This window comes from Adiantum capillus-veneris, chromosome 12, assembly GCF_014529385.1.
Source record: "Adiantum capillus-veneris isolate H3 chromosome 12, ASM1452938v2, whole genome shotgun sequence".
In the NCBI taxonomy this organism is placed as follows: Eukaryota; Viridiplantae; Streptophyta; class Polypodiopsida; order Polypodiales; family Pteridaceae; genus Adiantum; species Adiantum capillus-veneris.
In genome coordinates this window covers 88,134,587-88,158,438 of record NC_140942.1, presented here as the reverse complement: position 1 = coordinate 88,158,438, position 23,852 = coordinate 88,134,587, and the positions used below count along the sequence as shown (strand labels likewise).

The following is a 23,852-nucleotide window of genomic DNA, read 5'->3' as shown; positions in this document are numbered from 1 at the left end:
CTGAGATACATTTCTTGGGACACATCGTCTCAGTAGAAGGGGTAAAGATGGACCTTGCCAAAATTGAGACTACTCGTGATTTGGTCTGATTTAAAGAATGTTCATGAGGTTCGAAGCTTTTTGGGCTTGTGCTCATATTATCGGCGGTCATTTGGAAATTTGCAAGATAGCTTCTCCTTTGCATGTATTGACTCAGAAAGGGGTATCTTTTACTTGGGGCCTGACAGAGATTGCATCCTTTTAGACTGTCAAAGAAAAGTTGATTGCGGGACCAGTGTTTGCCTTGCCAAACTTGCAAAAGCCATTCAAAGTTTACTATGATACTTGTGGTCGCAGTTTGGGAGCAGTCTTGATGCAAGGAGGCCATGTCATTGCTTATGAGAGCATGATGTTTTCACGTTCTGAAATGGTTACACAGATTTACGAGAAAGCTCTTTGTGAGTGCGCGAATGCGGAGAGAGAGAGAGAGAGAGAGAGAGAGAGAGAGAGAGAGAGAGAGAGAGAGAGAGAGAGAGAGAGAGAGAGAGAGAGAGAGAGAGAGAGAGAGAGAGAGGATGTGGATGGAGCTCTCAAATCTCACTGTATGAGCTCAATGTGAGAATGAGTGAGAGCTCCTTATTCTTTGTATGTATAAAGAATAAGGAGATAAATGTGGGCGGCCGGACACTTGCCGGCGGACACGAGCAAAGCACGTTGAGGCACACCGCCTTTGCCTAACATTCTCCCACTAAAGGCTTTGTGTCGATAAGTGGTGAGAAGACTAGCCTACAACTAGTATATACAAGAGGTGAGAGAAGACGGCTCTCAACCTATGCCCACTGGCTCACTCCAAACATGTAAGTGCATCTGTAACGCTCTAGTGTAGATGCAACATGCATACCACTAGGGCTAGAGCTACGATGACACTCCCGATGCAAGTATCGAGTGACGACCTGCATGGCTCCACAATGCACAATGCGAGTGTCAGTCATTGCACAACTGACAACTCCCGTTGCAAATGCACCAGCTGCATAAGCAAGATCAGGTCTCGAGACCAAAAGGTCAGACATGAGAGACCTGAAAGCCGATGAAATATGCATTATGTGTGCCAACCTATTTTTGTCAGCAACCTCAGTGCCATATGCATCCTCATCAAGAACCACCTGACTATGCATCACCATGTTAGCAACATCTGGCAAAGGCATATCTGCTGAGAATGACTGCAAAACCGAAAAATCAGCACCACTGTAATCACACACAACTGTTTGAAGGACACTGTTGCCCTCAAACGTATCAGATGCATCATAGAACAATGCATCGGTCTCTGGCTCGACTGATGCCACCTCAACTGACTGACCAAGCTGTGCATCCCTAGAGATGCCACTGTCTGCGTGAACGTCACCACAAGACAAATGCATAACCTGCTCTCCATGCAGTACATCCGCAAAAGAGACACACCTCGTCTCTCGCTCCAAACATGGCTACAAATACACAGAGACTACACCACCTCGTGTGTCAGAAATATGCGAAGGGTATACCAGACCACTCCTAGCAACTCTGGCTATCACCAACGATCCCTTATGCATCTGAAATGACCACTCTCCAAGTAGTACACAATGTCTACTACTATGCAACTGACGCATTGAAATGAGACTCTGGTTGAGTCCTGGTACATAACGTGTATCTCGTAGTGTAAGCAATGCACTGCTAGGTAAAGAGATGCATACATCTCTAGCACCCTCTATGTCATATGTTGAACCACGCAAACTGTACACTACCAAGTCTCCTAATAGAGAAAGAGCAAAACAAATCACGACGTGGCGTCACGTGAAGAACTAAATGCTCGTCTAGTAGAAAACGCGTAGACAATGTGCTATCCCAAGACACAAAGTAGTCTGAAGGCAAGCTAGACTCAAAAGTGACATGCCCGTCACATGCATACTCTCTAGCATTTGTCCTCATAGTAGCACCATGCATCTGCCTCATACGCTTGAAGCAACGGCGCTTAATATGCCCATCGTGGCTGCAATGCCAACATGTCAGTTGCGATTGTGAGCGAGAACCACCTCTAACCTGAAGTGTCTCCAAAACTATGACAAACAATGCTGGAGATCACAAGACTTTCCCACCCGAGAGCAAACCATTGTCTCAAGCAAATAAGGTGAGCAAACGGTCAAGCTCACTAGCCTCTGCAATAGACATACATACATGGCAAAATTTTGGCAGAGTCTCTTTTGTAACTGGAGCCAAAAACTCAATAGTAAATCGCAATGGAGACAACAACAAATGCCCAAATGGCCAATCCGGGAAAGTACTCGTTCGGAATCACCTCACAAAGTGATACACAGAGCCAAACCGCTCTAGCCGGAGTATCACTCAACGGCGCCACAAATGACATACATATGTGAGTGAAAAACTGTTTGCCAAAATGTGTCAATGAATGAACAATGTGCCAAAAAACCGTAGCACAAAGTCATACACAGAGCCAAACCGCTCAAGCCGGAGTATCACTCAACGGCGCCACAAATGACATACATATGTGAGTGAAAAACTGCTGTCAAAATGTGTCAATGAATGAACAATGTGCCAGAAAACCGTAGCATACACAACCTGTGTAAAAGTGGGGGTCAAAACTCAACCACTATCCAAGAACTGTACTTGTAGAGTACCACAAGCTCGTGTATGGTTGAAAAATATGACTGCAAATCAGTCCCAAAACAACCCTAAATTCAACTCTCAAATAGCTGAAGAAACAAGTCACAACTGTGCCGCCATATATAGGCACCTGCAAAGAGGAAATGATGGCTGAAAAATTAAGCTCACAAATTATCTTCGAACCTGTTTCTAAACCTATCAAAGTGAGAGTAAACACTCGATCACTGTCAAAGTCGGAATATATCGACCAGTATACCATCGGAGAGCAAACTGCGAATACGCATAAACCATGGGGAAAAATCTGACATAGTTTCCCCTGAAAACTGAGCAAAAACTCAAGTACAATCTCTACCATAAACCATAACACTACTCAATGCCAGTGAGTAGAAATGCCAAAATGGCTCCACATTTTTACATACAATGGCAATCCGCACTCAACGTACATCAACGGAGTGACCGCGCATATGCAAGTGCCAAAAGAGTTGCAATTTGAAAACTTGATCAATGCGAAAACAATGCTCTCAAGAGAGCTCACTGGCACTCAAAAGTGCTCGCCAAGGTGCATGTATAATGAGCATCAACCATGTGCCATCACCATATGCAAATCCCTCCGCAAAGACCATGAATCCAAGCACAAAATCACTGCCAAAGTATCCTGTGAAAACGTGTGAAAGAAGCTCCACATGTGTGCTCCAAAAACCGTCTCTCTCAAGAGATCGCTTCGATGGTGTGTAAACGCCCCCGTTTTCATTGTCCAAATCTACCAAAAAATCCTCAAACCACAAGCTCTACACAAGCTTAAATTGCATCTTAAGCTCAGAATTTATGCACCCACTTGGAGCATCTGTCATGCTTCCAAAAGTGTATCAAACTTGCACACTATGTGAAAACAGAAAACCTGCAATTTCTGTATACAGTCAGTCTGAGCTGATTATTAGCAAAATGGTGAGGGATTTGCGAAGAGTTTCTTCTGCAAAGTTGTAGACTACGTCGAAACAGATGGGCTTTTTAGGCAAAATTCTTAGATCTGCATTCTATAAGGAGAAAAACGAATCTGAAAACAGTGCTGCTACGTACACAGTTTTTAGGGCAGCACCTTCGCTTACACACAATCTTCCACACTCCTTTTTGAGCTTCCACAAGAGCATACATCACTCTCAATTGAGTTCATAAGCTCCCATTGCATTCTCACAAAGCTTTCAAGTTTTCTTGATCTCCACTGCCGAGAGCGAGCGAGCGATCGCCTTGAAGCTCTTGAAGCCGTCGTGCTCTCCGCGATAACCATGCATGTGCGGAGAGTGAGAAGGAGAGAGACAGAGTACACGGGATGTGGGTCAAGCTCCCAAATCTCACTGTATGAGCACAGTGAGAATGGGTGAGAGCTCCTTCTTCTTTGTATGTATAAAGAATAAGGAGATAAATGTGGGCGGTCGGAGGACATGAGCAAAGCACGGTGAGGTACACCGCCTTTACGTAACACTCTTGGTAGTCATCCATGATTTTACCGTCTTTACAGATCTTCAGAGTTTACGCTACTACTTGTCGCAGAAGCATCTTTCGAAAAAGCAGACGAGGTGGGCTAACATCCTATCACAGTTTCATTTTCCAGATAGTCCATGCTCAGAGTCAGAAGAATTTAGTGGCAGATGCGTTGTCTAGAAAACCCTTGGTTCTAGCTATTTTCGCAATACATCATCGAAGCTTCGAAAATATGGTATATCAGTACACCACAGATCCTGATTTTGCAGATATCTTTCATCGGATACAGAGTGAAGAGACAATTGCAAGCTATTCCATATGGGACGGCTATTTGATGCGGAAAACGATGTTGTGCGTTGCACAGCCTGAGGGAAAGGTTTTGGCAGAGTGTCATTGTCCACCTTTTTCAGGCCACCGCATCATAGATACCACCTTGAAGGGTGTTGAGCGTTACTTTTATTGGCTGAGGCTCAAAAAGGATGTGGATAAGTTTATTTGCAGCTGTTTAGTCTACCAAAAGGTCAAGTTTGATAGGCATAAGGCACCAGGACTTCTACAGCCTTCACCCATATCCTCCCATCCCTGAGAAAGCATTGCCATTGATTTTATTTTTGATCTTCCGAAGACTCAGAGTGGGCATGATGACATTTGGAGAGTCATCGACAAATTCCATAAACAGGTCCACTATATTCCGGTAAAGAAGACGATTAAACCTAATCATGTGGCGAGATTTTTTGTTTTGCAGATTTTTCGATTACATGCCATGCCTGAGTCCATAGTCTCGGACATAGACTCACGATTTACTAGTTTGTTTTGGAGGGCAATTTGGGAGAACATTGGCAAGTGGTTGCAGTTCTCATCTTCGTTCCACCCACAGACAGATGGCAATCTGAGATAGCCAATTTAGTGGTCTTGGATTTATTGAAGTTTTACATTTCGGATTAGAAGACTCAATGGGAAAAGTACTTGCCCTTGGTGGAATTTGCCTACAACGACACGGTTCATTCATCGACGGAAAGGCGCTATTTGAAGTAATCGAGGGTGCTACGAAGGTTCCTCTATTTCTAAGCACCAAAGATAAGATTTTTGAAGCGGATTTGTATACGAGAGATTTGGACACTGCTTTTGCCAAGGTTCTCGAGGTTTTTGAGAAGTCTCAAGCACGACTTAAGAAGGGGGAGCTGATAAACATCGACGCGACTTGCAGTTGAAGGAAGATGATTGGGTGCTTGTCACAAGACGGTCACCATGTTGCAATAGAAAAGAATAGACTTTTAGCACTTCAATAACAACTGAACTGAGAGAGAGAGAGAGAGAGAGAGAGAGAGAGAGAGAGAGAGAGAGAGAGAGAGAGAGAGAGAGAGAGAGAGAGAGAGAGAGAGAGAGACGACACGCGACACGAAGTGGCGGAATTCCACCCCAGAGAGTATTGGCCCCAAACCTTGGCGCCCCTCTCGATATTTCTTTATATTGCATCAACACAGTACAAGCCGGTACTCTAGACTCTGCACCTTTGCCGGGAAGCATGCCAGAGAATGAGCTCTAACCTCATATTTAAAGGCCCTTGGCTTGAAAAGCAGTTACAGTGAAAAGCCTTCAAAACTCAAAAGCTTATGGTCCAAAAGCAAAGCCAAAAGGCTGCCAGCATAATTTACGGAAATCCGTACAGTTGCCACGTCATCAGCCAACGCAAAACGTGAAATCCGTATAGCTTGCCATGTCATCATGCCAGCACAATTTTCGAAAATTTGCCACGTCATCAGTTTGTTTTTGTTTTTGTTTTTTTTTTTTTGGTGTGTGTGTGTGTGTGTGTGGGTCCTGCTTTATTTTAATCCTTTATGTCACTTTGGGTCCCATCGGACGGGGTCCCTATAAGTTGGTAGGACTTCTTCTTCTGTTACTTGTTCTTCTTAGGGTTTAGGTCCCTCGGCGAGCATCTGCAAGTTGGCTCCATTCTTTAGGGCTTTGACACGTCAGCAATTTGTTACAGTGCTCTTACGATTTGAGAAGGCACGCCTGAGATAAGAAAGGGAAAGGATCGGCTTTTGCCAAAGCTAAGTATGCGATATTATGGCCCTTTCTAGATTCAAGAGAAGATAAATGATGTATCCTTCAGATTGAAACTGCCAGATACTTGGAAGATTCACAATGCTTTTCATGTGAGTCTCATGAAACCTTTCAAGGTTGAGGTACCAATCGATAGGGAGCGTGAGGAGCAACCTGAAGTAGAAGAGAGCAAGGAGATACTCGTTCTCGAAGAGATACTGGCAACTGGCTCACAAGGAATGGAAAGTGAGATAAAGTGATATGGCGGTTCTTAGTGAAATTCAAGAACTATCCGACATTGGATGCGAAGTGGATGGAGGAGGAGGAGGACCTAGCAGATACTCCTTAGATATTGGAACTTTACCTTGAGGCTTTCACTATAGCTTCGACTATTTTGAGAGATCCTGCAGATCAACAGGGTTGAGTTTGGTGCAGACGGGACTGCACAAGAGGGGAGTCACTCCGCTCCTTTGTCACAAGTTAGCCAGATGGAATAAAGTCACTGATTTTTCTTTTGGATTTCAGGGGTACTGAGGGGTTGACAGTATTTTGCTGTATGACGTTATGAAAGAAGTATTTTGTTGTATGACGTTATGAAAGAAGTACTTCTACATGGAAATTCCCGAAATGATTCTGATTTACGTATGCTCTCTCACGTGAGTCGTGTCTGAGTGCATGTTTGAAAGGCGAAATGATTGTAGCATTTCAATCTTGAGATTCCATATGAGATGGACATGATAGCAATAAGAATTAGTCAATCTGACATCGGTGAGAGATTTGGTGTGGATCTAGATGCGATTGCTAAACACGTTGCCGAGAGATTGTACTTGGAGATCTCGATGGACTTTATGGGATTTTTGATTTGAATGTGATTTGGATGGTCAGTGACTGTCGTCTTTGTGCAAGTGCTTGATTTGTGTCGTCTAGTGCGTTGGTACTTAGAGTCAGTGTCTACTGAACTAGTTTGTGGCTTGTGTTTGATTTTGCAGGTGTAATTGAGGGCAATTTCAAGAGGGGGGATGTCACAAAATGATGATGTGGCATGACCAGATGGATAAAAGACTATTTTATAAGTTGCTGCCAACTTATGGGGTCCCATTTGATGGGCCCAAGGGACACATAAGTAAATGAAAAAGAGAGAAGGAATCGCGTGTAGTTGCTGACCTGACAAATTTTCAAAAATTGCGCTGATTGGCTGACGTGGCAGGCTGTACGGAAATCCACGATTTGCGTTGCCAGCTTTTGGCACTGATGCTTTTGAGAACTAAAGCTTTTCATGTACTGCTTTTAGAAGGCCTAGAGCCTATAAAATTGTATCAAGGGCCTCTTTGTTTCTCATATGTACCCAGGAGCATTGAGTAGAGAGGACCTGTGGAATTTGTACTTTGCTCAATTGTTAATAACAAAATAAATACCGAAAGGGGCGCTAGAATTTGGGACCAATACCTATGGGCACGGAACTACGCCGGGCCGTGTCGAATCTATTGAAGTGTGAAGTAAATTTAAGTGATTTCTTGTGTGTTGTGCCAGATTCCCAACTTGGTGTGTCCAAGTCTGCCACATTACCCGAATGAAGGTAATTTATGTTTTGTTATCTTTGTAGAACCATGCTTTGGGTGAGTAATGTCTTTTGGGGAGACTTTTTGAAGCTTGTCGACATTAATGCTTGGTGGTTGACAAAGACACTCCGGTTGTTGAGAAGTAGCATCACATACAACACAAGAACGATTGTGTGTTGTAGGGGTCTTGATCAAGAGGATCGACAACATTGAGGCCATTGAAAATGTCTTGAGAGTCGAGGGTGCATATTCACTATAGGCTGTCATCCAGGTCCAAAAGGGCAAGTTATATTTGCAGCCAAGTTCCATGCGCTGGCTCTTGTTTTATTACCTGCCTCTGGCGTGAAGTGGCTGGTTGCGTAAAGCGTCACCAGCGCTGTGGTTCTCCCCAGGCACCTCTTGCATGAAGGGTCTGCTATGAAGGATTAGGCTGTGAGGGTGTGACCTTTAGCGAACAAACACATGGAAGAGTTGTCTGATGAGCATGGGGAGGCATGAATGGGCATGGCGAGGCAGCCACCTGACAAATCAGCCCTTGTTTACACATTCAGTCTCTTGAGTCTCTCGTCTCTAGTTCTACTTCTAGTTCAGATTTTACTGAAGTACAGTCATGAATATGTGTGACCATCAAGCCGATTGGATAAAGGCGAGGCTAATACTCTCTGTGCATGTCTGGATTTGGGTGGGTTGGTTGGGACAAGAAGCTGCTCACGTTAACCGCTTATGAACTCGTTGTTTCCACCATCTCTTTGTAGCTTCCATACAACTCTGGGAAGGGGAGAAGGTGAAGAGGGTAGCTACAAAGGTGAGAGGCTCACTACCGTCGGGTCCTGGGAAAAAAATTTCTTTGATACCACTGTGAAGAATACACTTACTATGGTCTCAAAGTGATGATGTGGCATGGCCTTAAGGACAAAAGGGGACCTAAACCATAGCAAAAGAGGTAGAAGAAGTTTTACCGACTTACAAGATTCCGAGTGGCCTTGAAAGGGTTAGGTTTAAAAACCTAACCCAAAAGTTGTCTATCTTATGGATCCCGGCCGAGGAGCCTAAAACCTTAAAAAGATAAAGCAAGAACCCAAAAATTGCAGAGCCAGCTGATGACGTAGCAAGTTGTACGGATGTCGGCAATTTGCGCCGCAAATCGTGGAGACAATGCTGTCGTGGCATGCCGTATAGACAGCCCATAACTCGCTAGCTTTTGGGGTACTAGAAGCTTTTAGACTTATGCTTTTCATGTAATTGCTTTTGAGCAAGGCCAGGGGCCTTTAAAAGAGTGCCAAGGCCTCTTCTCCGGGCAGATTAGCTTGGGAGCTTGCCAGAGAGAGGACCCTTGGACATTGTACTTGTTGAAGCTTAACAAAAAAAAGAAATATCGAGAAGAGGCGCCAGTCCTTGGGGTCAGTACTTCTGGGCACGGAACTCCACTATGCCGTGTCGTCTCTCTCTCTCTCTCTCTCTCTCTCTCTCTCTCACACACACACACACACACACACACACACACACACACACACACACACACACACACACACACACACATGCACGCACGCACGCACGCACGCAGTTCAGTTCAGTTCAGCTCAGTTGTTCTTAGTTTCTCTCACGTGTGTTGCTCTACATCTTCGGCTTGGGCTGTCCAAGTTTATTACACTATAATTGTGTGGGATAGGTTGTTGAGAAACTGAATATGTATTCTTCTCGAAGCAATATTTTGCAGGTGGATGTGTTAAGGCTCTAATACTGACGTGTGCTATGCAGGAACCTTGACATACAAATAAACGATTCGGAATCCTTTTCGTGTAATGTATGGGTGCAATTCGAGCATTATTCCGAGTTCTATAACGCAATGGTAGCTTTTTGTGGTCGGTCAATGGTAAAGGTTAGTTTATGTTGTTGAATTTTCCTTTTTGTCTGATGCTGACATTATACTTGCTGGTCTTATTTTGCATGCTTGTGTGCCAATTGGCTCTGCAGGAAGGCTCTAATTTCAAGGCAAATTACGAAGTGAACTGGGACAATGATGGCTACTTCACTGAAGGAAATATCCGTAAAAGGAAGTTTGAGAAACAGCGACTGGAGGATTTGCGACGTCGGCAGGCCTTCATGGAGACACGACAGGCAGACATTGCTCGCAGACAGACTGAGCTTGCTAGGTTTGAACAAGAGAGAAGGGAGGCTGAACGGATTCAGCGATTAAGGTGTAATTTTACACTCTTGTTTAGGAGATGACATCAATTTGCATTAAGGGGGATAGTATTATGAGTTTACCCTTTGTGCATGTCTGTGTTTGACAAGGCAGAGTCCTGTGCTGATAGGGAGGAAGAAAACTGGCGGCGAGAGAGAGAGGCAGCAGCAGCTGAGCAGGAGATGTTCAGACAGAAGGAATTGGAGCGTTTGAAGGAGGTACTGGTCAGTCGAACTCACATAAAAATTACCTTTGATATCTCAGAGAAATTAAGCTTGTGCACACGGCTTTCAGGAAGAAAGGGTAAGGAAAGAAAAACATTTGAGGGAACAAATCCAGAGAGAAGAAGAGCAAAAGGCACTTGAGGTTAAAAGGCGAGAAGAGGAGTTCCGGAAGCTAGAAGAGCAATTGAAAGAGAAGCATAGGGCTGATATGCGTGACAGAGAAACTTGGACCGTGCGGAGTCCTAGATATTGTTCACCTGAAGTTGTGAACAGGAGCTATCTTGTATGCGCAACGTTACAGTCAGCCAACTGCTCTAGCTTAAATGTTTTCTCATATTAACACGTCGATGTTGTTAAGGAAAAGCAGTATGCTGCATGTATTCAGGACTCAAGAAGACAGCTGGGAAAGACAGGACGAGAGGTCGAAAAATTGCCAGAAACGTATCCACATGGTAGCGGCAATGGACAGCATGACGACAGTAACGACAGGTAAAGTGGATTCTTGTGCAAATTCAGGAGTTCAAGAACAATGCTTTACGTTTTCTCATGGTTTTATATTGTGTCGCACAGAGAACGTGTCAGCAGGTTGGCGCAAGGTCGCAGGTACTTAAAGAGTCATTTGTGAGATGACTCCACCTCTGTAATTTTTTGTTCTAAATTAACTGTTTTAGCCTTTGTAGCGTGACAGAACCGTCGCATGCTACCGTTGAGGACCCAAAGGATGATGATTTGCAAAGATGGGTTTTGGATACTGGGCCTTCGTTGTTCTCCAAGTATACCAGCTTCAAAGTGGGGTCCTCGTTTGCATCTCACACAAAACGGCTGAAGAGTATAATTGTTGATTCTAAACAGAGTTTGTAGAAATATTAAGTAGTACAATTTTGTGCGGTCAGATATTTTACACCGAGGCCTCTGACCCCGCCACAGTGGTTCACTTTGTGTTGAATGATATAGCTGCTTATTACATATTTTTTGTACACATTCAATGCTGATCTTTAACCTCAGAGCGTAGGACAGTACAGTAAAGGTGTGTAGCTCCATCTTTGTAAGCCACATTGAGGAACTTGTACATTGCCTTTGTGGAGCTTCTAACTCGCTACCACTAGAAATTTCGATTCCTTTTCCTTGATGAAGATATGGGTAGTTGCTTGAGATTCTTTATCCGGTGCCGCACTCTACATACGGTTTTGGATGGCTTCTTTCACTTAAAGTAAGACAAAAGGTCCGAATTCCCGTACATTCCTGCAGGGGGATCGTGTTTAGACTTGAGTGTCTTATTACAGAAATAATATCTATGTTGTTTAGGGAATTCAACATTCAGTTGATATCTTCTGAGTGTTGCTTGTTGGAGTAATGTATCATGATTGATTATGTTTTAATTTATCATGATTGGTTAGAAAGAAAACTTCCCAATGGGCTCTCTGTGACAATTATACTGAGTCACATTGCAGAGGTACTTCTAACCTCTAGTGCACATTGTCAAAAAGGTTACATCTTACAAAGCTGGCAGCTCACAGAATCTTCCTTGCTTGTATATATTACATGGTGTTTTGGTGTATTTTTTTGAATTTCGCATGGGCATCGCTTTAAATCATGTGCCACTATTAGTGATTGTTGAGGTTAAGCTGTGAGCGTCGTGAGCATTCTTCTTCTCATCTGCACTCTCTTCTCAGTCTTCCTTTGTCATCCATTAGAGTGCAGATGCAATATTTGAGTATGATCATGATAAATTGGTTTCCAGACAGGTATTGGGTTTACATTTTATTATCAAAGCGTGCACAGCTCTAATAAGAGTGGAAAGATCGATGAAAATAGTCTGCACGAGCTTTTGCTAGATGCTTACACGATAAGGAGTTCTTTGAAGACATTAATCTGGAACACGATATTGTCCGTAGAAATTGCGGTCATATTTATGCAGTTCCCTAGTTGCTCGTACTGCCAAGAAGCCATTTCTGGATTAGAACTTGTATGTGACTTGATACTGTATCTAGCAAGAGTCTCAAACATCCTTGTTTGTCTTGTACAAGGAAACTTGTGGAGTTCAATTTCAGTTCACGAATGATACAATTAATGTATGAGCATGTGCATCTCTATCAACCCAACAAATATCTCCAACAGTATGTCATGCAAATCTAGCTCTATAAAGGTGCCAGCCTGTGAATTCATTGAGCATCCTTATTGGGTTGAAACTTTCATATTTGACTATGTGTTCTTCGCGCATTGGCTGGGAAAGGACAAATATAAATTTCTTGTACAATATTCTTCACAACCATAGGTAAACTTCTAAAATATATGCCAACAATGTGTAGTTGATTCAGGCCGCTTATCCTCCGTTGACTATATCTTGTTCAAAAGTTACCAATGTGAACCAAAACCACCCACCTTTTTGTAATAGAGCCAAAGGTGAATTGGGAAGACGGAGTGAGCTGCTAGTATTGGGAAGATTCAAATCCTTTTAACATTTTTCCACAAAATGACAAGTTAGTACATTTCACAAATAATGCAATCAAGGCATGAACATTTATATCTCTTCATATTGTGTCCCTTGCATGAGTGCTATGTACATGAATAATGTTGTGATAGTTAAGAGGCTATTTTTGGTTAGTTGCATGTTTTGGGCAGATTCCTCCATGATCATTAGCAGTGATGTCATGTCTCTTTAATAGCTATGTTTGATAGAGTGGAGGCCAATGGTGCGGCAACCCCCACATTTGCTACCATGTCAATATCAATCTCAACTTCCTCTAATATGCTACCCTATGCAATGTTGTCACACATATTCTCTGGCACCTCTTGCCCTTGCATCTTAGCTAGTTTGACAACTTCATTCGCTTGCAACATAGCTCTTGCATTGATAAATTTTCTCAAATGCACACTTCTCTAAGATACAAATTTCAACTCTTCATTCAAGCTCAATAAGCCCTGAACCCTAATGGTAGGTAGGGGATAACTATTCAAGGCATTGTAGAAGTGCTCCTCATGCATGTCAAGATTGACTTGATTGAAAACTTTGTGGAAGAGAATTTCATAATCTCACGTGGTTATACAAGTTTTTCCTATGGTGTGTTACATGACCTCGGTAACTATGATAATTTACAAAGATGTGGCATATAAACTTATCGAATGGAAAAATGTAACATGCATGTCCTTGTTGTTTGGACTTTACTAAGTTGTTGTTATAAAGAAGTCATGTATAGTTTGTTCATTGCCCACACTTTGGGCACTGTACAACACATGGTATTTTCATTGCACACTTTTTAGATTAGCCATATTACATATATGTGAGGGTTCTTTAATACAACGCGCTTCCTTTCCAATAGATGATCTAGCAAGAGCTACCCAAAAATTACAACTTTCCACATGGTGGTCTGATGTAGACCCCCTATTTCTGTAGTTAGTTATCCTTTGTGACTATCATTGATGACTGCTCTTGGCATGCATGAATATTTCCTTCTGAGAAAACTCCATAGTGTTTCTGCACTTCAAAAAACTTACTTGTTTATATGGGTGAAAAGTGGAATTATACCAACGGGAGTCTCTATTTTGATTGAGAGTCATTTGAAAGGTGTAATGCATTTTTGGTAGACAACCGAACACTCACATAATGGTAAAACTATGCCAAATTAGATGGTGCATATTTTTGCAATTTTAAGTTGACTGCATCATCTGTTTGGTCGTACTCTTGGCTCTCACCATTGTTATGCTTTGTGTGTTCCAAGTATTTGTGATGGCGAAGACCCTAATTTATTTGATGAGGCACATAATTTAGTTGGTCACCATGAATTTGTGTATGATCTTGGGTGAAAAATGTCATAGGCTAGTGGTGTTTCTATACATTGGCCAAAAGTTCTTTGCATGAACTACTTTTTAGGCTCAAACATAGACTGGATGATAGTATTAATGGAAATGAGGCTAGATTTATCACACAAGGTTATGCTCATTAAAAGAGCAACGTTTTAAAATTCTTACTCACAATGCATAATGATTAGATTTCAGATTTATCAGACATAAAGAGCACATTTTTTAGGGTTATTCCTATGAATGTTTGTATGGGTGATTTCCATGTGTAAATGTTTCCCTTAGGCGGTTGACAATTGCATGAAGAGAAAAATGAGGTAACAAATATGAAATATCTATTGAGAAGAGGATAGAAAATGAGCAAGCTAGAACTTTGCCAAAATTGCTAGTGCAAACTTTGTGTGATGGTAAGTTGAGTCCACGTTTTGTCTTGTCATACTCTTGGCTTTCACCATTGATATGCTTTGGGTGTTTCAACTATTTGTGATGACCAATAAAATTTCCCCCCCCCCCCATGAGGCACAACATTTAAAAAATTAGTTGGCTACTAGAAGTTTGAATATAACCATTTGAAAAATCACTCTTTGTGTTGTTTGTGTATTGGCATCAATGTCGGTAGTATGAAACATAAGCCAGATCATGGCATTAATTAAAAATAAGGCTAGAATTATAAGAAAATGTTATACTCACAAAAAGGGCAATTGTTTGAAACTTTTACTCTTATTTATTCCATGAAAATCATTCATCATGGAAATTGTACAATGATAAAAATGTGCATCAACAAGACAAAAAGAGTGTATTTTTTATGATGAGCCCCATGAGTGTTTGTTATGGATGATCTCCAAGTGTAACTGTTTTCCCCTTAGGTGGTTGAAAATTGCATGTAGACCAAAATGAGGCTTAAAATACGAAATATCTAATGGGATGAGGATAGAAAATGAGTAGGCTAGAACTATGCCAAAATGGATGTGCAAACGTTTGTGATGATGAATTGACTCCACCTTTTGTTTGGTCATACTCCTCGCTCTCAACCTAGATTCTTATGCATTTGAGTGTTATGCTCTCTGTGTGTGTGTGTGTGAAGCCTCTTTGGTGATGAACTTATGAAGACCTTGTTTTGTTTGATGAGGCACAAAATTCAAAAAACTAGTGAGCTACTATGAAACTAGTAGACTTTGAATTGCATGTAATAGAAGCAGCAATGATGTACCAACAAGTAACTTAGAATAGAGCAAGAGTGTAGATTTTTTGGTGGTTCAAGCAAAACAAAACTATGGGTGTAGGTCCTAATAAACAAAGAGCACAAAGATTTTGTCAATAGCACCCCAGACGTTGCCGCAATTAGATAAGAAAGTTTCCTTACTATCTGTTGAAAATGAAATACGCTGAACACAAGAAGTTTTGGACAAATTCTCACAATATTTCCCACATTGTGGCTTAAGTCAACATCATGAGCTTTTGATAAGGGAGGCGCCGCATATCTAGCTAGGTACGATTGGGGGTAGTAGACCGCCGGCCTGGTGGGGGGGAAGGTGGTCCCCTGCCCCTAATTGTACCTAGCTAGGTATGTGGTGCCTCTCGAGTAGAAGCGGTGCCTCTCGAGCAGAAGCTCATGATGTTATGCATTGTATGAAAAACATTGAGAAAGACTCCGTTTTTGTACATGAGAAAATTTCTAAATCTTCTTGTGTAAGCGAGGATGCATTGGAGTCAAAATTTTGAAAATTTTCTATATTGGAAGGTTCAAAGGTGTTGCAATTATTTAAGTCTTCCTTGATTACGTGGGAATGTCCTTAATAGGCATTAAGATCAAACGCTAGTTATCAATGCAACAAAAAATGTTAAGTGCTCTCAGGTTGGTGTAAATTTATACTCTTAACAATTGTTTTTAATACAAATAATGGCCTTGTTAAGTGGTTGGCTCTTGGCAAAGGGAACATTACAATAATAGATTTTGTAGGTAAAGCTCCAAAAGGTTGCACTTGTGCTTGACAAAATAACACTGCTTTTAACACTACTGATGTAAGCTGTATGTAATCTCTGATGATGTTACCATTGAAAAAAAGTTGCACAAAACAAGATGTGTCACAACTTAGTTTGCTAGTAGTGTTTATTGAAAAGTTGTCATCAACTAGAGACAATTTTCAAAGTGTTGCAAAAGTGGAAACTTTTCTCGGTTGTCATTTGTAGTTTATTTAACAGAGCAAGAGATCAAGAAAACCATTCTTTTCTATTCTTTTTGTTTATTGTTGGAGTAGATCAAGAAGACAATGCTACTAGCTGTAGGTTGTTCAACTTATGGTTGGCCAATTTTTAATAGAGCAAGAGCAACTTTGTTTTGGCTAAGTTATGGAGGAGCACACCAATATTATCATCTTTTAACTATTTCAACTAACTCGAGTTTTTGTGAGCATTTGAGTTAAATTATTTAATAGAACTGTTCTTGTATTGGCCATGTTAGAATTAATAACATTGATAGCCAATACTGCCATAGCCACAAGCTGCCTTGAGCTGCAGTATATGGAGCATAGAGATAGAGACAAGAAAATCACCACCCATCTAACACATATATATAGGCTCTTCCTATTTATAGCCCATTTTCAACCATCTTGTTCTTTGAGGTCATATTTCCTATAAAAATTTGTCCTAAGCAATATTATCATCTTGATTGGTTTCCTCACTATTTCAACTAACTCGAGTTTTTGTGAGCATTTAAGTTAAATTCTTTAGTAGAATTGGTTCTTGTATTGGCCATAATAACATTGGTAGCCAATACTGCCATAGCCACAAGCTCCCTTGAGTTGCAGTATATGGAGCATAGAGATAGAGACAAGAAATCACCACCCATCTAGCATATATATATAGGCTCTTCCTATATATAGCCCTATTTCAACCATTTTGTTCTTTGAGGTCATGCTTGCTATGAAAATTTGTCCTAACCAATATTATCATCTTGATTGGTTTCCTAACTATTTCAACTAACTCGAGTTTTGGTGAGCATTTGAGTTAAATTCTTTAATAGAATTGATTCTTGCATTTCCTAACTATTTCAACTAACTTGAATTTTTGTGAGCATTTGAGTTAAATTGTTTAATAGAATTGGTTCTTGTATTGGTCATGTTAGAATTAATAACATTGGTAGCCAATACTGCCATAGCCACAAGCTGCCTTGAGTTGCAATATCTGGAGCATAGGGATAGAGACAAGAAAATCACCACCCATCTAACACATATATATAGGCTCTTCCTATTTATAGCCATGTTTCAACCATCTTGTTCTTTGAGGTCATGCTCCCTATGAAATTTTTTCCTAAGCAATATTATCGTCTTGATTGGTTTCCTAACTATCTCAACTAACTCGAGTTTTTGTGAGCATTTGAGTTAAATTCTTTAATAGAATGGTTCTTGCATTTCCTAACTATTTCAACTAACTCGAGTTTTTGTGAGCATTTGAGTTAAATTCTTTAATAGAATTGGTTCTTGTATTGGCCATGTTAGAATTAATAACATTGGTAGCCAATACTGGCATAGCCACAAGCTGCCTTGAGTTGCAGTATATGGAGCATAGAGATAGAGACAAGAAAAATCACCACCCATCTAACATATATATAGGCTCTTCCTATATATAGCCCTATTTCAACCATCTTGTTCTTTGAGGTCATGCTTCCTATGAAAATTTGTCCCCCCCCCCCCCCCCCCCCCCCCCCCCCTTCCTTTTATGGAAGAGTTTTTATTTGGAAAAAATAGTGCAAACTCTTATCTTTATTGGAACACTAATCCTTTCTCCAAGTGGAACCTTTAGATCTTGCTAAATCTTGGGAGTTATGGGGATTCGCCAAGCTAGCATTCATGGTTAAGTGAGAAAGAATGAACAAGAGAGTACAAAAGTGTGGAAATGAAATAAAATAGTTTGCAATTAGAGCTTGAAAATGAGACTACATGAGTGCCTCTTAAATAGAGGTTGAGAGGCCAATCCTTTGTGACATCATTCATGATTAGTAGGATGCTAACTTATGAGTAGATACATGGGTGATGCATGACCATAGACTAGATAATGAGATGACTAAGCTAAAGGGATTGCACACTAATTGATACAGTGAAGCTTACCAACAGCTCCCCCCCTTAAGATTTGACTTATTGATTTGAAAACTTGACCTGGAACTTGATAGCTACATGAATTTTCCCTAACCTCGGGCTAATGGGTGCACCACAAGAAGATTGCCAAACTTATTGACTCCTTGACAACTTCCACTACTAGTGCTTCCCAAGGGTATGTGAGACTTGTCTAATATACTCAAGACACTTCTAGAATATACTCCTCCCCTTAAGATTTGATTTATTGATTTGAAAACATGACTTGGAACTTGACAGCTACATAAATTTTCCCTACCCTTGGATTGATGGGTGTAGCACAAGAAGATTGCCAAACTTATTGACTCCTTGACAACTTCCACTACTAGTGTTTCCCATAGTGCTTCCCATAGGGCATGTGAGACTTGATTGATATACTCAAGACACTTCTAGAATATGTCAGAAGCTAAGATACAAAAGTGGAAAGAGCCTTGTTCTTTAACAATATGAGCTTACCTTTTTCTTTGAGGTTCGAGAGCTTCTCTTCCTTGTCCTTGAACCAACACTTCGTTGGTTGATGGCTTCTTTTTGCAAAATGAGTACATGGGCTAAAGCAATCCTTGGATAAATGATTTGAATTGGTCTTTAACTAGCAGCTAATTTGGTTGTAATTGCATAAGCACCTCCATTTTCCTACTTTTTTGACGGTCCTTTGACATTCTTCTCTTCTTCTTCTTTTAAGAGAGAGTTAAAGACATCTTTTAGATCAGGGATTGGACCTTGTCCTTCAAAACCATGAAAATTTGATTGTACTTCTTGGATAGATCTTCGAGAAGAACGACTACTTGGTCATCTTCATCCATCGGAGCTTGGATATAGACCATTTGATTACATATTCTCTTAAGCTTATTGATGAGGCTAAAGAGCTCTTCACCTTCCTTCATCTTGAGACCATATCTTTGTATGCTTGGCCTTAGTACCAACAAGCTTCTCCAAGATTTTCCATGCTTCAATTCATCCAAATAGTCAATGAAGTTATCATCTAGGGAGGTGAGAATAATTCCCAAGGCTTTCTCATCCTTGACTTGGAGAATTTGGGTAGCTTGTCATGTAGTGCCCACAACCGTGTCCTGATCAAGTGGAGTGGGATTGATAATACTCAACAAATTCTTCATTAGTTAACCCTTAAAACCTTGGTTTTCCATATATGGAACCCTGCTCCCTTGAACTTGTAAAGGTTTCCCTTGGCGCTGATGTGAGCGATGGGGTAATATGTAGTGGGGAGAGGTCTTACCACAAAGGGCATTGTATTTCTAGCTCCTTTACAATAGGAATATCAACACATCATCACCATATATGACAATTAGAGTATACATATTGAAACGGGCTGATGAGAAATGATAGATAAATTCAAAGTACTTAGGATCGAATCTAATGAAGATCAGGCCAAAAACTTGAAAGCAATTACCCTTTGTAGAATACTCCTCCTTGAGCTTTGAATAAAAATGTGAAGTTGATTGCCTTTGTAGATGATCAAAATCCACCTTTAGCATAAAACATCCTTGAAAGATTAACAGTAATGCCTCAAGAGATCTCCAAGGACTTCCTTTGAAATGATAACTTCAATTGAACTCCAATGGTTGACAAAAAGGAGACTATTTTTCTACAGTCATTGGACAACACCTCAAAGTTTGGATGCTAGCTTTTAAAACACTTATGATAACATCGCCCAATATTGGGAGTTTAAAATAGTCATGAAGGCATGTACACGAGAGCCTTACACTCGATTGCTTATGAACCTTCAAATGATGTGCAAGTTGAAAGGTTGTTCTTGCGTTTTCATTGTAAACTTAGAGGGGATGAACCAATATTAACTATAAAAATTAAAAAAGTAAAGTGGAGACATACCCACAATGTGAATTGGAACCACAATATGATAGTGATGTTTGTAAAAATAGTTACAACTAATGGGGCACAATTTTTCCTCACTAAGAGTTTTTTTCCCGTGGCATGTATATATGTCCATAAACCTAGGGAATCCCTTGTCTTTGTACTAAAACACGAAGTAATACCACTCTTGTTGTGTTCCCTTGAAATTCTCCCTTTTTTTCCCTCCAAGATTTGTGTATGTTGTTGCAACTCCATTCCCATACTTGATATCAAAATAGGGCTTAAACTTCTCAATCAAATAGGCTAGCGGCTTCATGGATCACTTTCTTGAATTTAGTGAGAGCCTTTGTAGGGTGACATAACCCAAACGATTGTAGAGCCACAACTCAAATATCATTTCAGCCTCTCTTTTTGTTGCATTCATGTACAAGCATTATTTCTGTGGACTTTGGTGGTTTCTTCTCTACACAACTTTGGCATGATGTGCAATCATTGAAATAATGGTGTTTTATGTTGTCTCTTGTTGACAAATTGGATGGGGAAAGGTATCCACTATGGGCTTATATTATGCAATATGTTCTTGCTCCAAATGGAATATGGAACATTGTTTACAGTCATGATTTATCATTGAGTGCTGTGTTTATAGGGTCTGTTCAAGATGGTGCATATTCTAGCAGTATTGCTGCTAGAGTTGTTTTGCCCACTATTGAGTAAGCATGTTGGGATTGTAGAGATACATAGGCTCATGCATTGATTGCAATATTGCTAAGAGTTTCATTGATCTACATATTTTTAGCAAAAAGAAAAAAACAACGAGAAATTCTAGCTTCTTTGTAGGCAGATCACAACGAGGATTTTTTTTTTCTTATCTACGTAAAGATCTAGTATCAACATTATGCCAGAGGTGGATATTATGGATGTATCCCTTGTGGAAATTGGAGGTCTCAATCCATTTCATTTAGTGAGGTCATTCTCGATAATTCCCTTGAGCAGATAACCCTCAATGCATTACTAAATTGTTATCAAACCATTGCCCCCAGTTGGCGAATGGTGATGAGGATTTTTTTTTTTCTTATCTACATAAAGATCTAGTATCAACATTATGCCAGAGGTGGATATTATGGATGTATCCCTTGTGGAAATTGGAGGTCTCAATCCATTTCATTTAGTGAGGTCATTCTCGATAATTCCCTTGAGTAGATAACCCTCAATGCATTACTAAATTGTTATCAAACCATTGCCCCCAGTTGGCGAATGGTGACAAAAGTAGATTTGATGCCGTAAATTTTGATGCTCTTTCGTTTCTCCTTCTTGACGCCCCATCTAGACATATATGTGGGGGCTATCTTTTGGGAACAATGAAACATTTTGGGTTTCTAAAGAATGGAGTTGTGTGAGCTATACTCATTATAGCCTTTTTATAGTGGGCATTTGTGGTTTGAAGCATATTCCATATTTTGACAACAATTTGATCTTTGCAACTTTCATCAATGATAACTCAGGGCATGCACAAATATATCCACATGTGCTCATGGAGTATTGATTTTTTGGGTAATTTTATGCTATTTCTACCCTACATTATTGTGATCCTACGCTTAAGCAAGTAAGATTATTTGCTATAGAAAGAACGGAAATCTAATAATGATGTGTGCGTGTACTCGCACGCATGCGTGTGTAGAGAGAGAGAGAGAGAGAGAGAGAGAGAGAGAGAGAGAGAGAGAGAGAGAGAGATGAATTGATATATTAACATCTTCAAAAGGCCAAAATGATCTAAGAGACAAATCCGTTATAAAATGGTGAATCTGATACCATGTCTAGGTACAAAAAAGAGATACTAAAATGGATCTAGATGTGGGTTATGCGTGACCATTGATACAATAGGGTGATATAATGAGTGATGAATCCATCCTCACCTGTACTTTGGATATTGAGATTGTATGGCTTGAATCCTCTATTGTAGTCTCCATCTATGTTGTGAAGATCCTCGCCTTAGTCGTCGGTGTCTCAATATCCTTAGCTCCAATGCTTAGTCAATGAGAGTACCACGGGTGTGAGTATGAGCTCAGCTTTGTAGTGGTGGCTGCTCCTCTATCTATCTGGTGTCTTGTGTGAAGAAATCAGTAATCTTTCTTTGGAACTATCTCTCTTCAAATCTCCTCACTTAACTATCTCTAAGTCTATGTAATTACCCTTCTCTCTCCTCATTAGGAGAGGCTAGCCTATGCATGATGGACTTGAGGGTTACATTGTCAATTAGATAATCCAAGACATATCTGTTCTTGATAGCTCATGACTCTGGAGAAGGGTCCAAATATTTCTAAATAGAAAGTGGAAGCGATCTCGTATCTTGCAATACATTTTGTACTGACATATATAATCCATCTATGTCTTTGGCTATGTATGATATAGATAGCATATCCTTCTAGCTGCTAGTAACCCTCTGAATCTACTAGTCTCAATCTCAAGCTGGTGTGAAAATATTTGTATCTGACCAATGGCACACTGTAACCTATGAGATAGATGTGTCTCCATATAGCTGGGTCAAATCACAAACCCATCCCGTGTGAGTTGGAGAAGACGCTCTCTGTAGAAAGCTTGGTGTCCAACTTGGTCAGGTCCTGGTGAATGAGTCAAGTAATCTCAAAACGTGTAAGAGAGTGATTGTGCATCAAGGGAGTACTAGAAGGGAGGCAAGGTGTCCATGCTGAAGCCATGTACATGGAACCATGACATTTGTGCATACCGACATGATGTGTCTGACTCAAGGGACAATCTAGCTCTCGTGTGGCATGGAGGCCTTCAGCCGAGAGATCATGGATACCAAGGACCTCTCCATACCTCTCCACCCATCATGATCCACAAAGGGTTCTCAAACCATAACCCCATAGAGCATAGCTGAAGCTACCAAGTATCAAAGAGCTAGAGCTTAGTTCGAGGTTCTCCCAATCCTCTGCAATCCTCTCCAATCAAACACATCCTCTCCAATCCTCCCAAGGCTGCATACACTCACCAAATCTCACCCAATTTGAAATAATCAAGTCATTGTTTTTGGATGTGAGGAGCTTTAGAATGTGATATTCAAGACCTAGGGTGGGTTCAAACTAGGTGGCGGAAGAAAAATGCAAAGGGGCGTCGATCCTTCATGGCAAAATTTCATTGGTTGGAGTTGAGGCACTCTTACGCCGGGCCCTCCCTTTTTCTTCCCCCCTCCCCCCCCCCGGAAGAGTTGATGGCCTCTCTCAGCCCCCTTCACTTCTTCACTTTTTCTCCTCCACACTGTTCACACTAGGCGGTGGCACATTTAGGAAAGCTTGTTTCTTCTGCCGGTTCAGTCTGAACCCAGCAGCCCTAGCCTAAACAACAAAAGAATGGTCAATGGAAGATGAAGCTCTATCAATCAAATCATTTTGAAGAGAGAAGGGTATGACTTGGTAGCTTTGCAAACTATAGCTACACAAGAAGAAAGCTCCGTTATAGTTTGCCAAAAATAATATGTACGGTGGAGTACATGATTGCCCACCGAATCTCACCCATTGGAAACATTTCAAGAAAAGCTTTGGAGGCCTGAAGCTTTAAAATGTGATACTCAAGATGTTGTGTATGCAGTAAATAAGAACATATTCTCACAACTCTGGATTCATGTTTGTGTTATTGGGACAACCATGAACATTGTGATGCAGGAGGTTATGACTCTGCTAACTATGGCCATAGCAAATAGAACAAGAGATACAAAAGAAAGGAAAGCTCCTTCATAGCCAATACCAATGCATCTAATATAAATGATTGTGTACCAAACCACACACAATACGAAGTAGCTTGCTGACTGATGCATCATTCATAACCCTTTATGCACAAAAAGCTATATAATACAAATTAACATCTTTTCGTTGTAAGCTCAAAAGATCCTCACACTGCTCTTAACCATAAAATCGACCCAAACACACAGTTAGAATTAACAATGTACCTC

At 40.8% G+C, this 23,852-nt stretch overlaps 1 protein-coding gene across 2 annotated transcripts in view; it reads left to right on the top strand.

Moving 5' to 3' along the window:
* Positions 1 to 11,279, top strand: part of ZCW7 — a 40,379-nt gene extending 29,100 nt beyond the window's left edge. Inside the window, exons 4-10 of one of the 2 annotated variants that reach the window (XM_086525409.1) lie at positions 9,477 to 9,597; positions 9,693 to 9,916; positions 10,034 to 10,121; positions 10,198 to 10,410; positions 10,495 to 10,616; positions 10,698 to 10,730; positions 10,808 to 11,279. In XM_086525409.1, the coding sequence (XP_086381535.1) occupies positions 9,477 to 9,597; positions 9,693 to 9,916; positions 10,034 to 10,121; positions 10,198 to 10,410; positions 10,495 to 10,616; positions 10,698 to 10,730; positions 10,808 to 10,988 (982 nt within the window). In that variant the 3' untranslated portion in view covers positions 10,989 to 11,279. The remainder of the gene's footprint in view (positions 1 to 9,476; positions 9,598 to 9,692; positions 9,917 to 10,033; positions 10,122 to 10,197; positions 10,411 to 10,494; positions 10,617 to 10,697; positions 10,731 to 10,807) is intronic. The other variant, XM_086525410.1, reaches the window with a different exon arrangement.
* Positions 11,280 to 23,852: the final 12,573 nt, after the last annotated feature.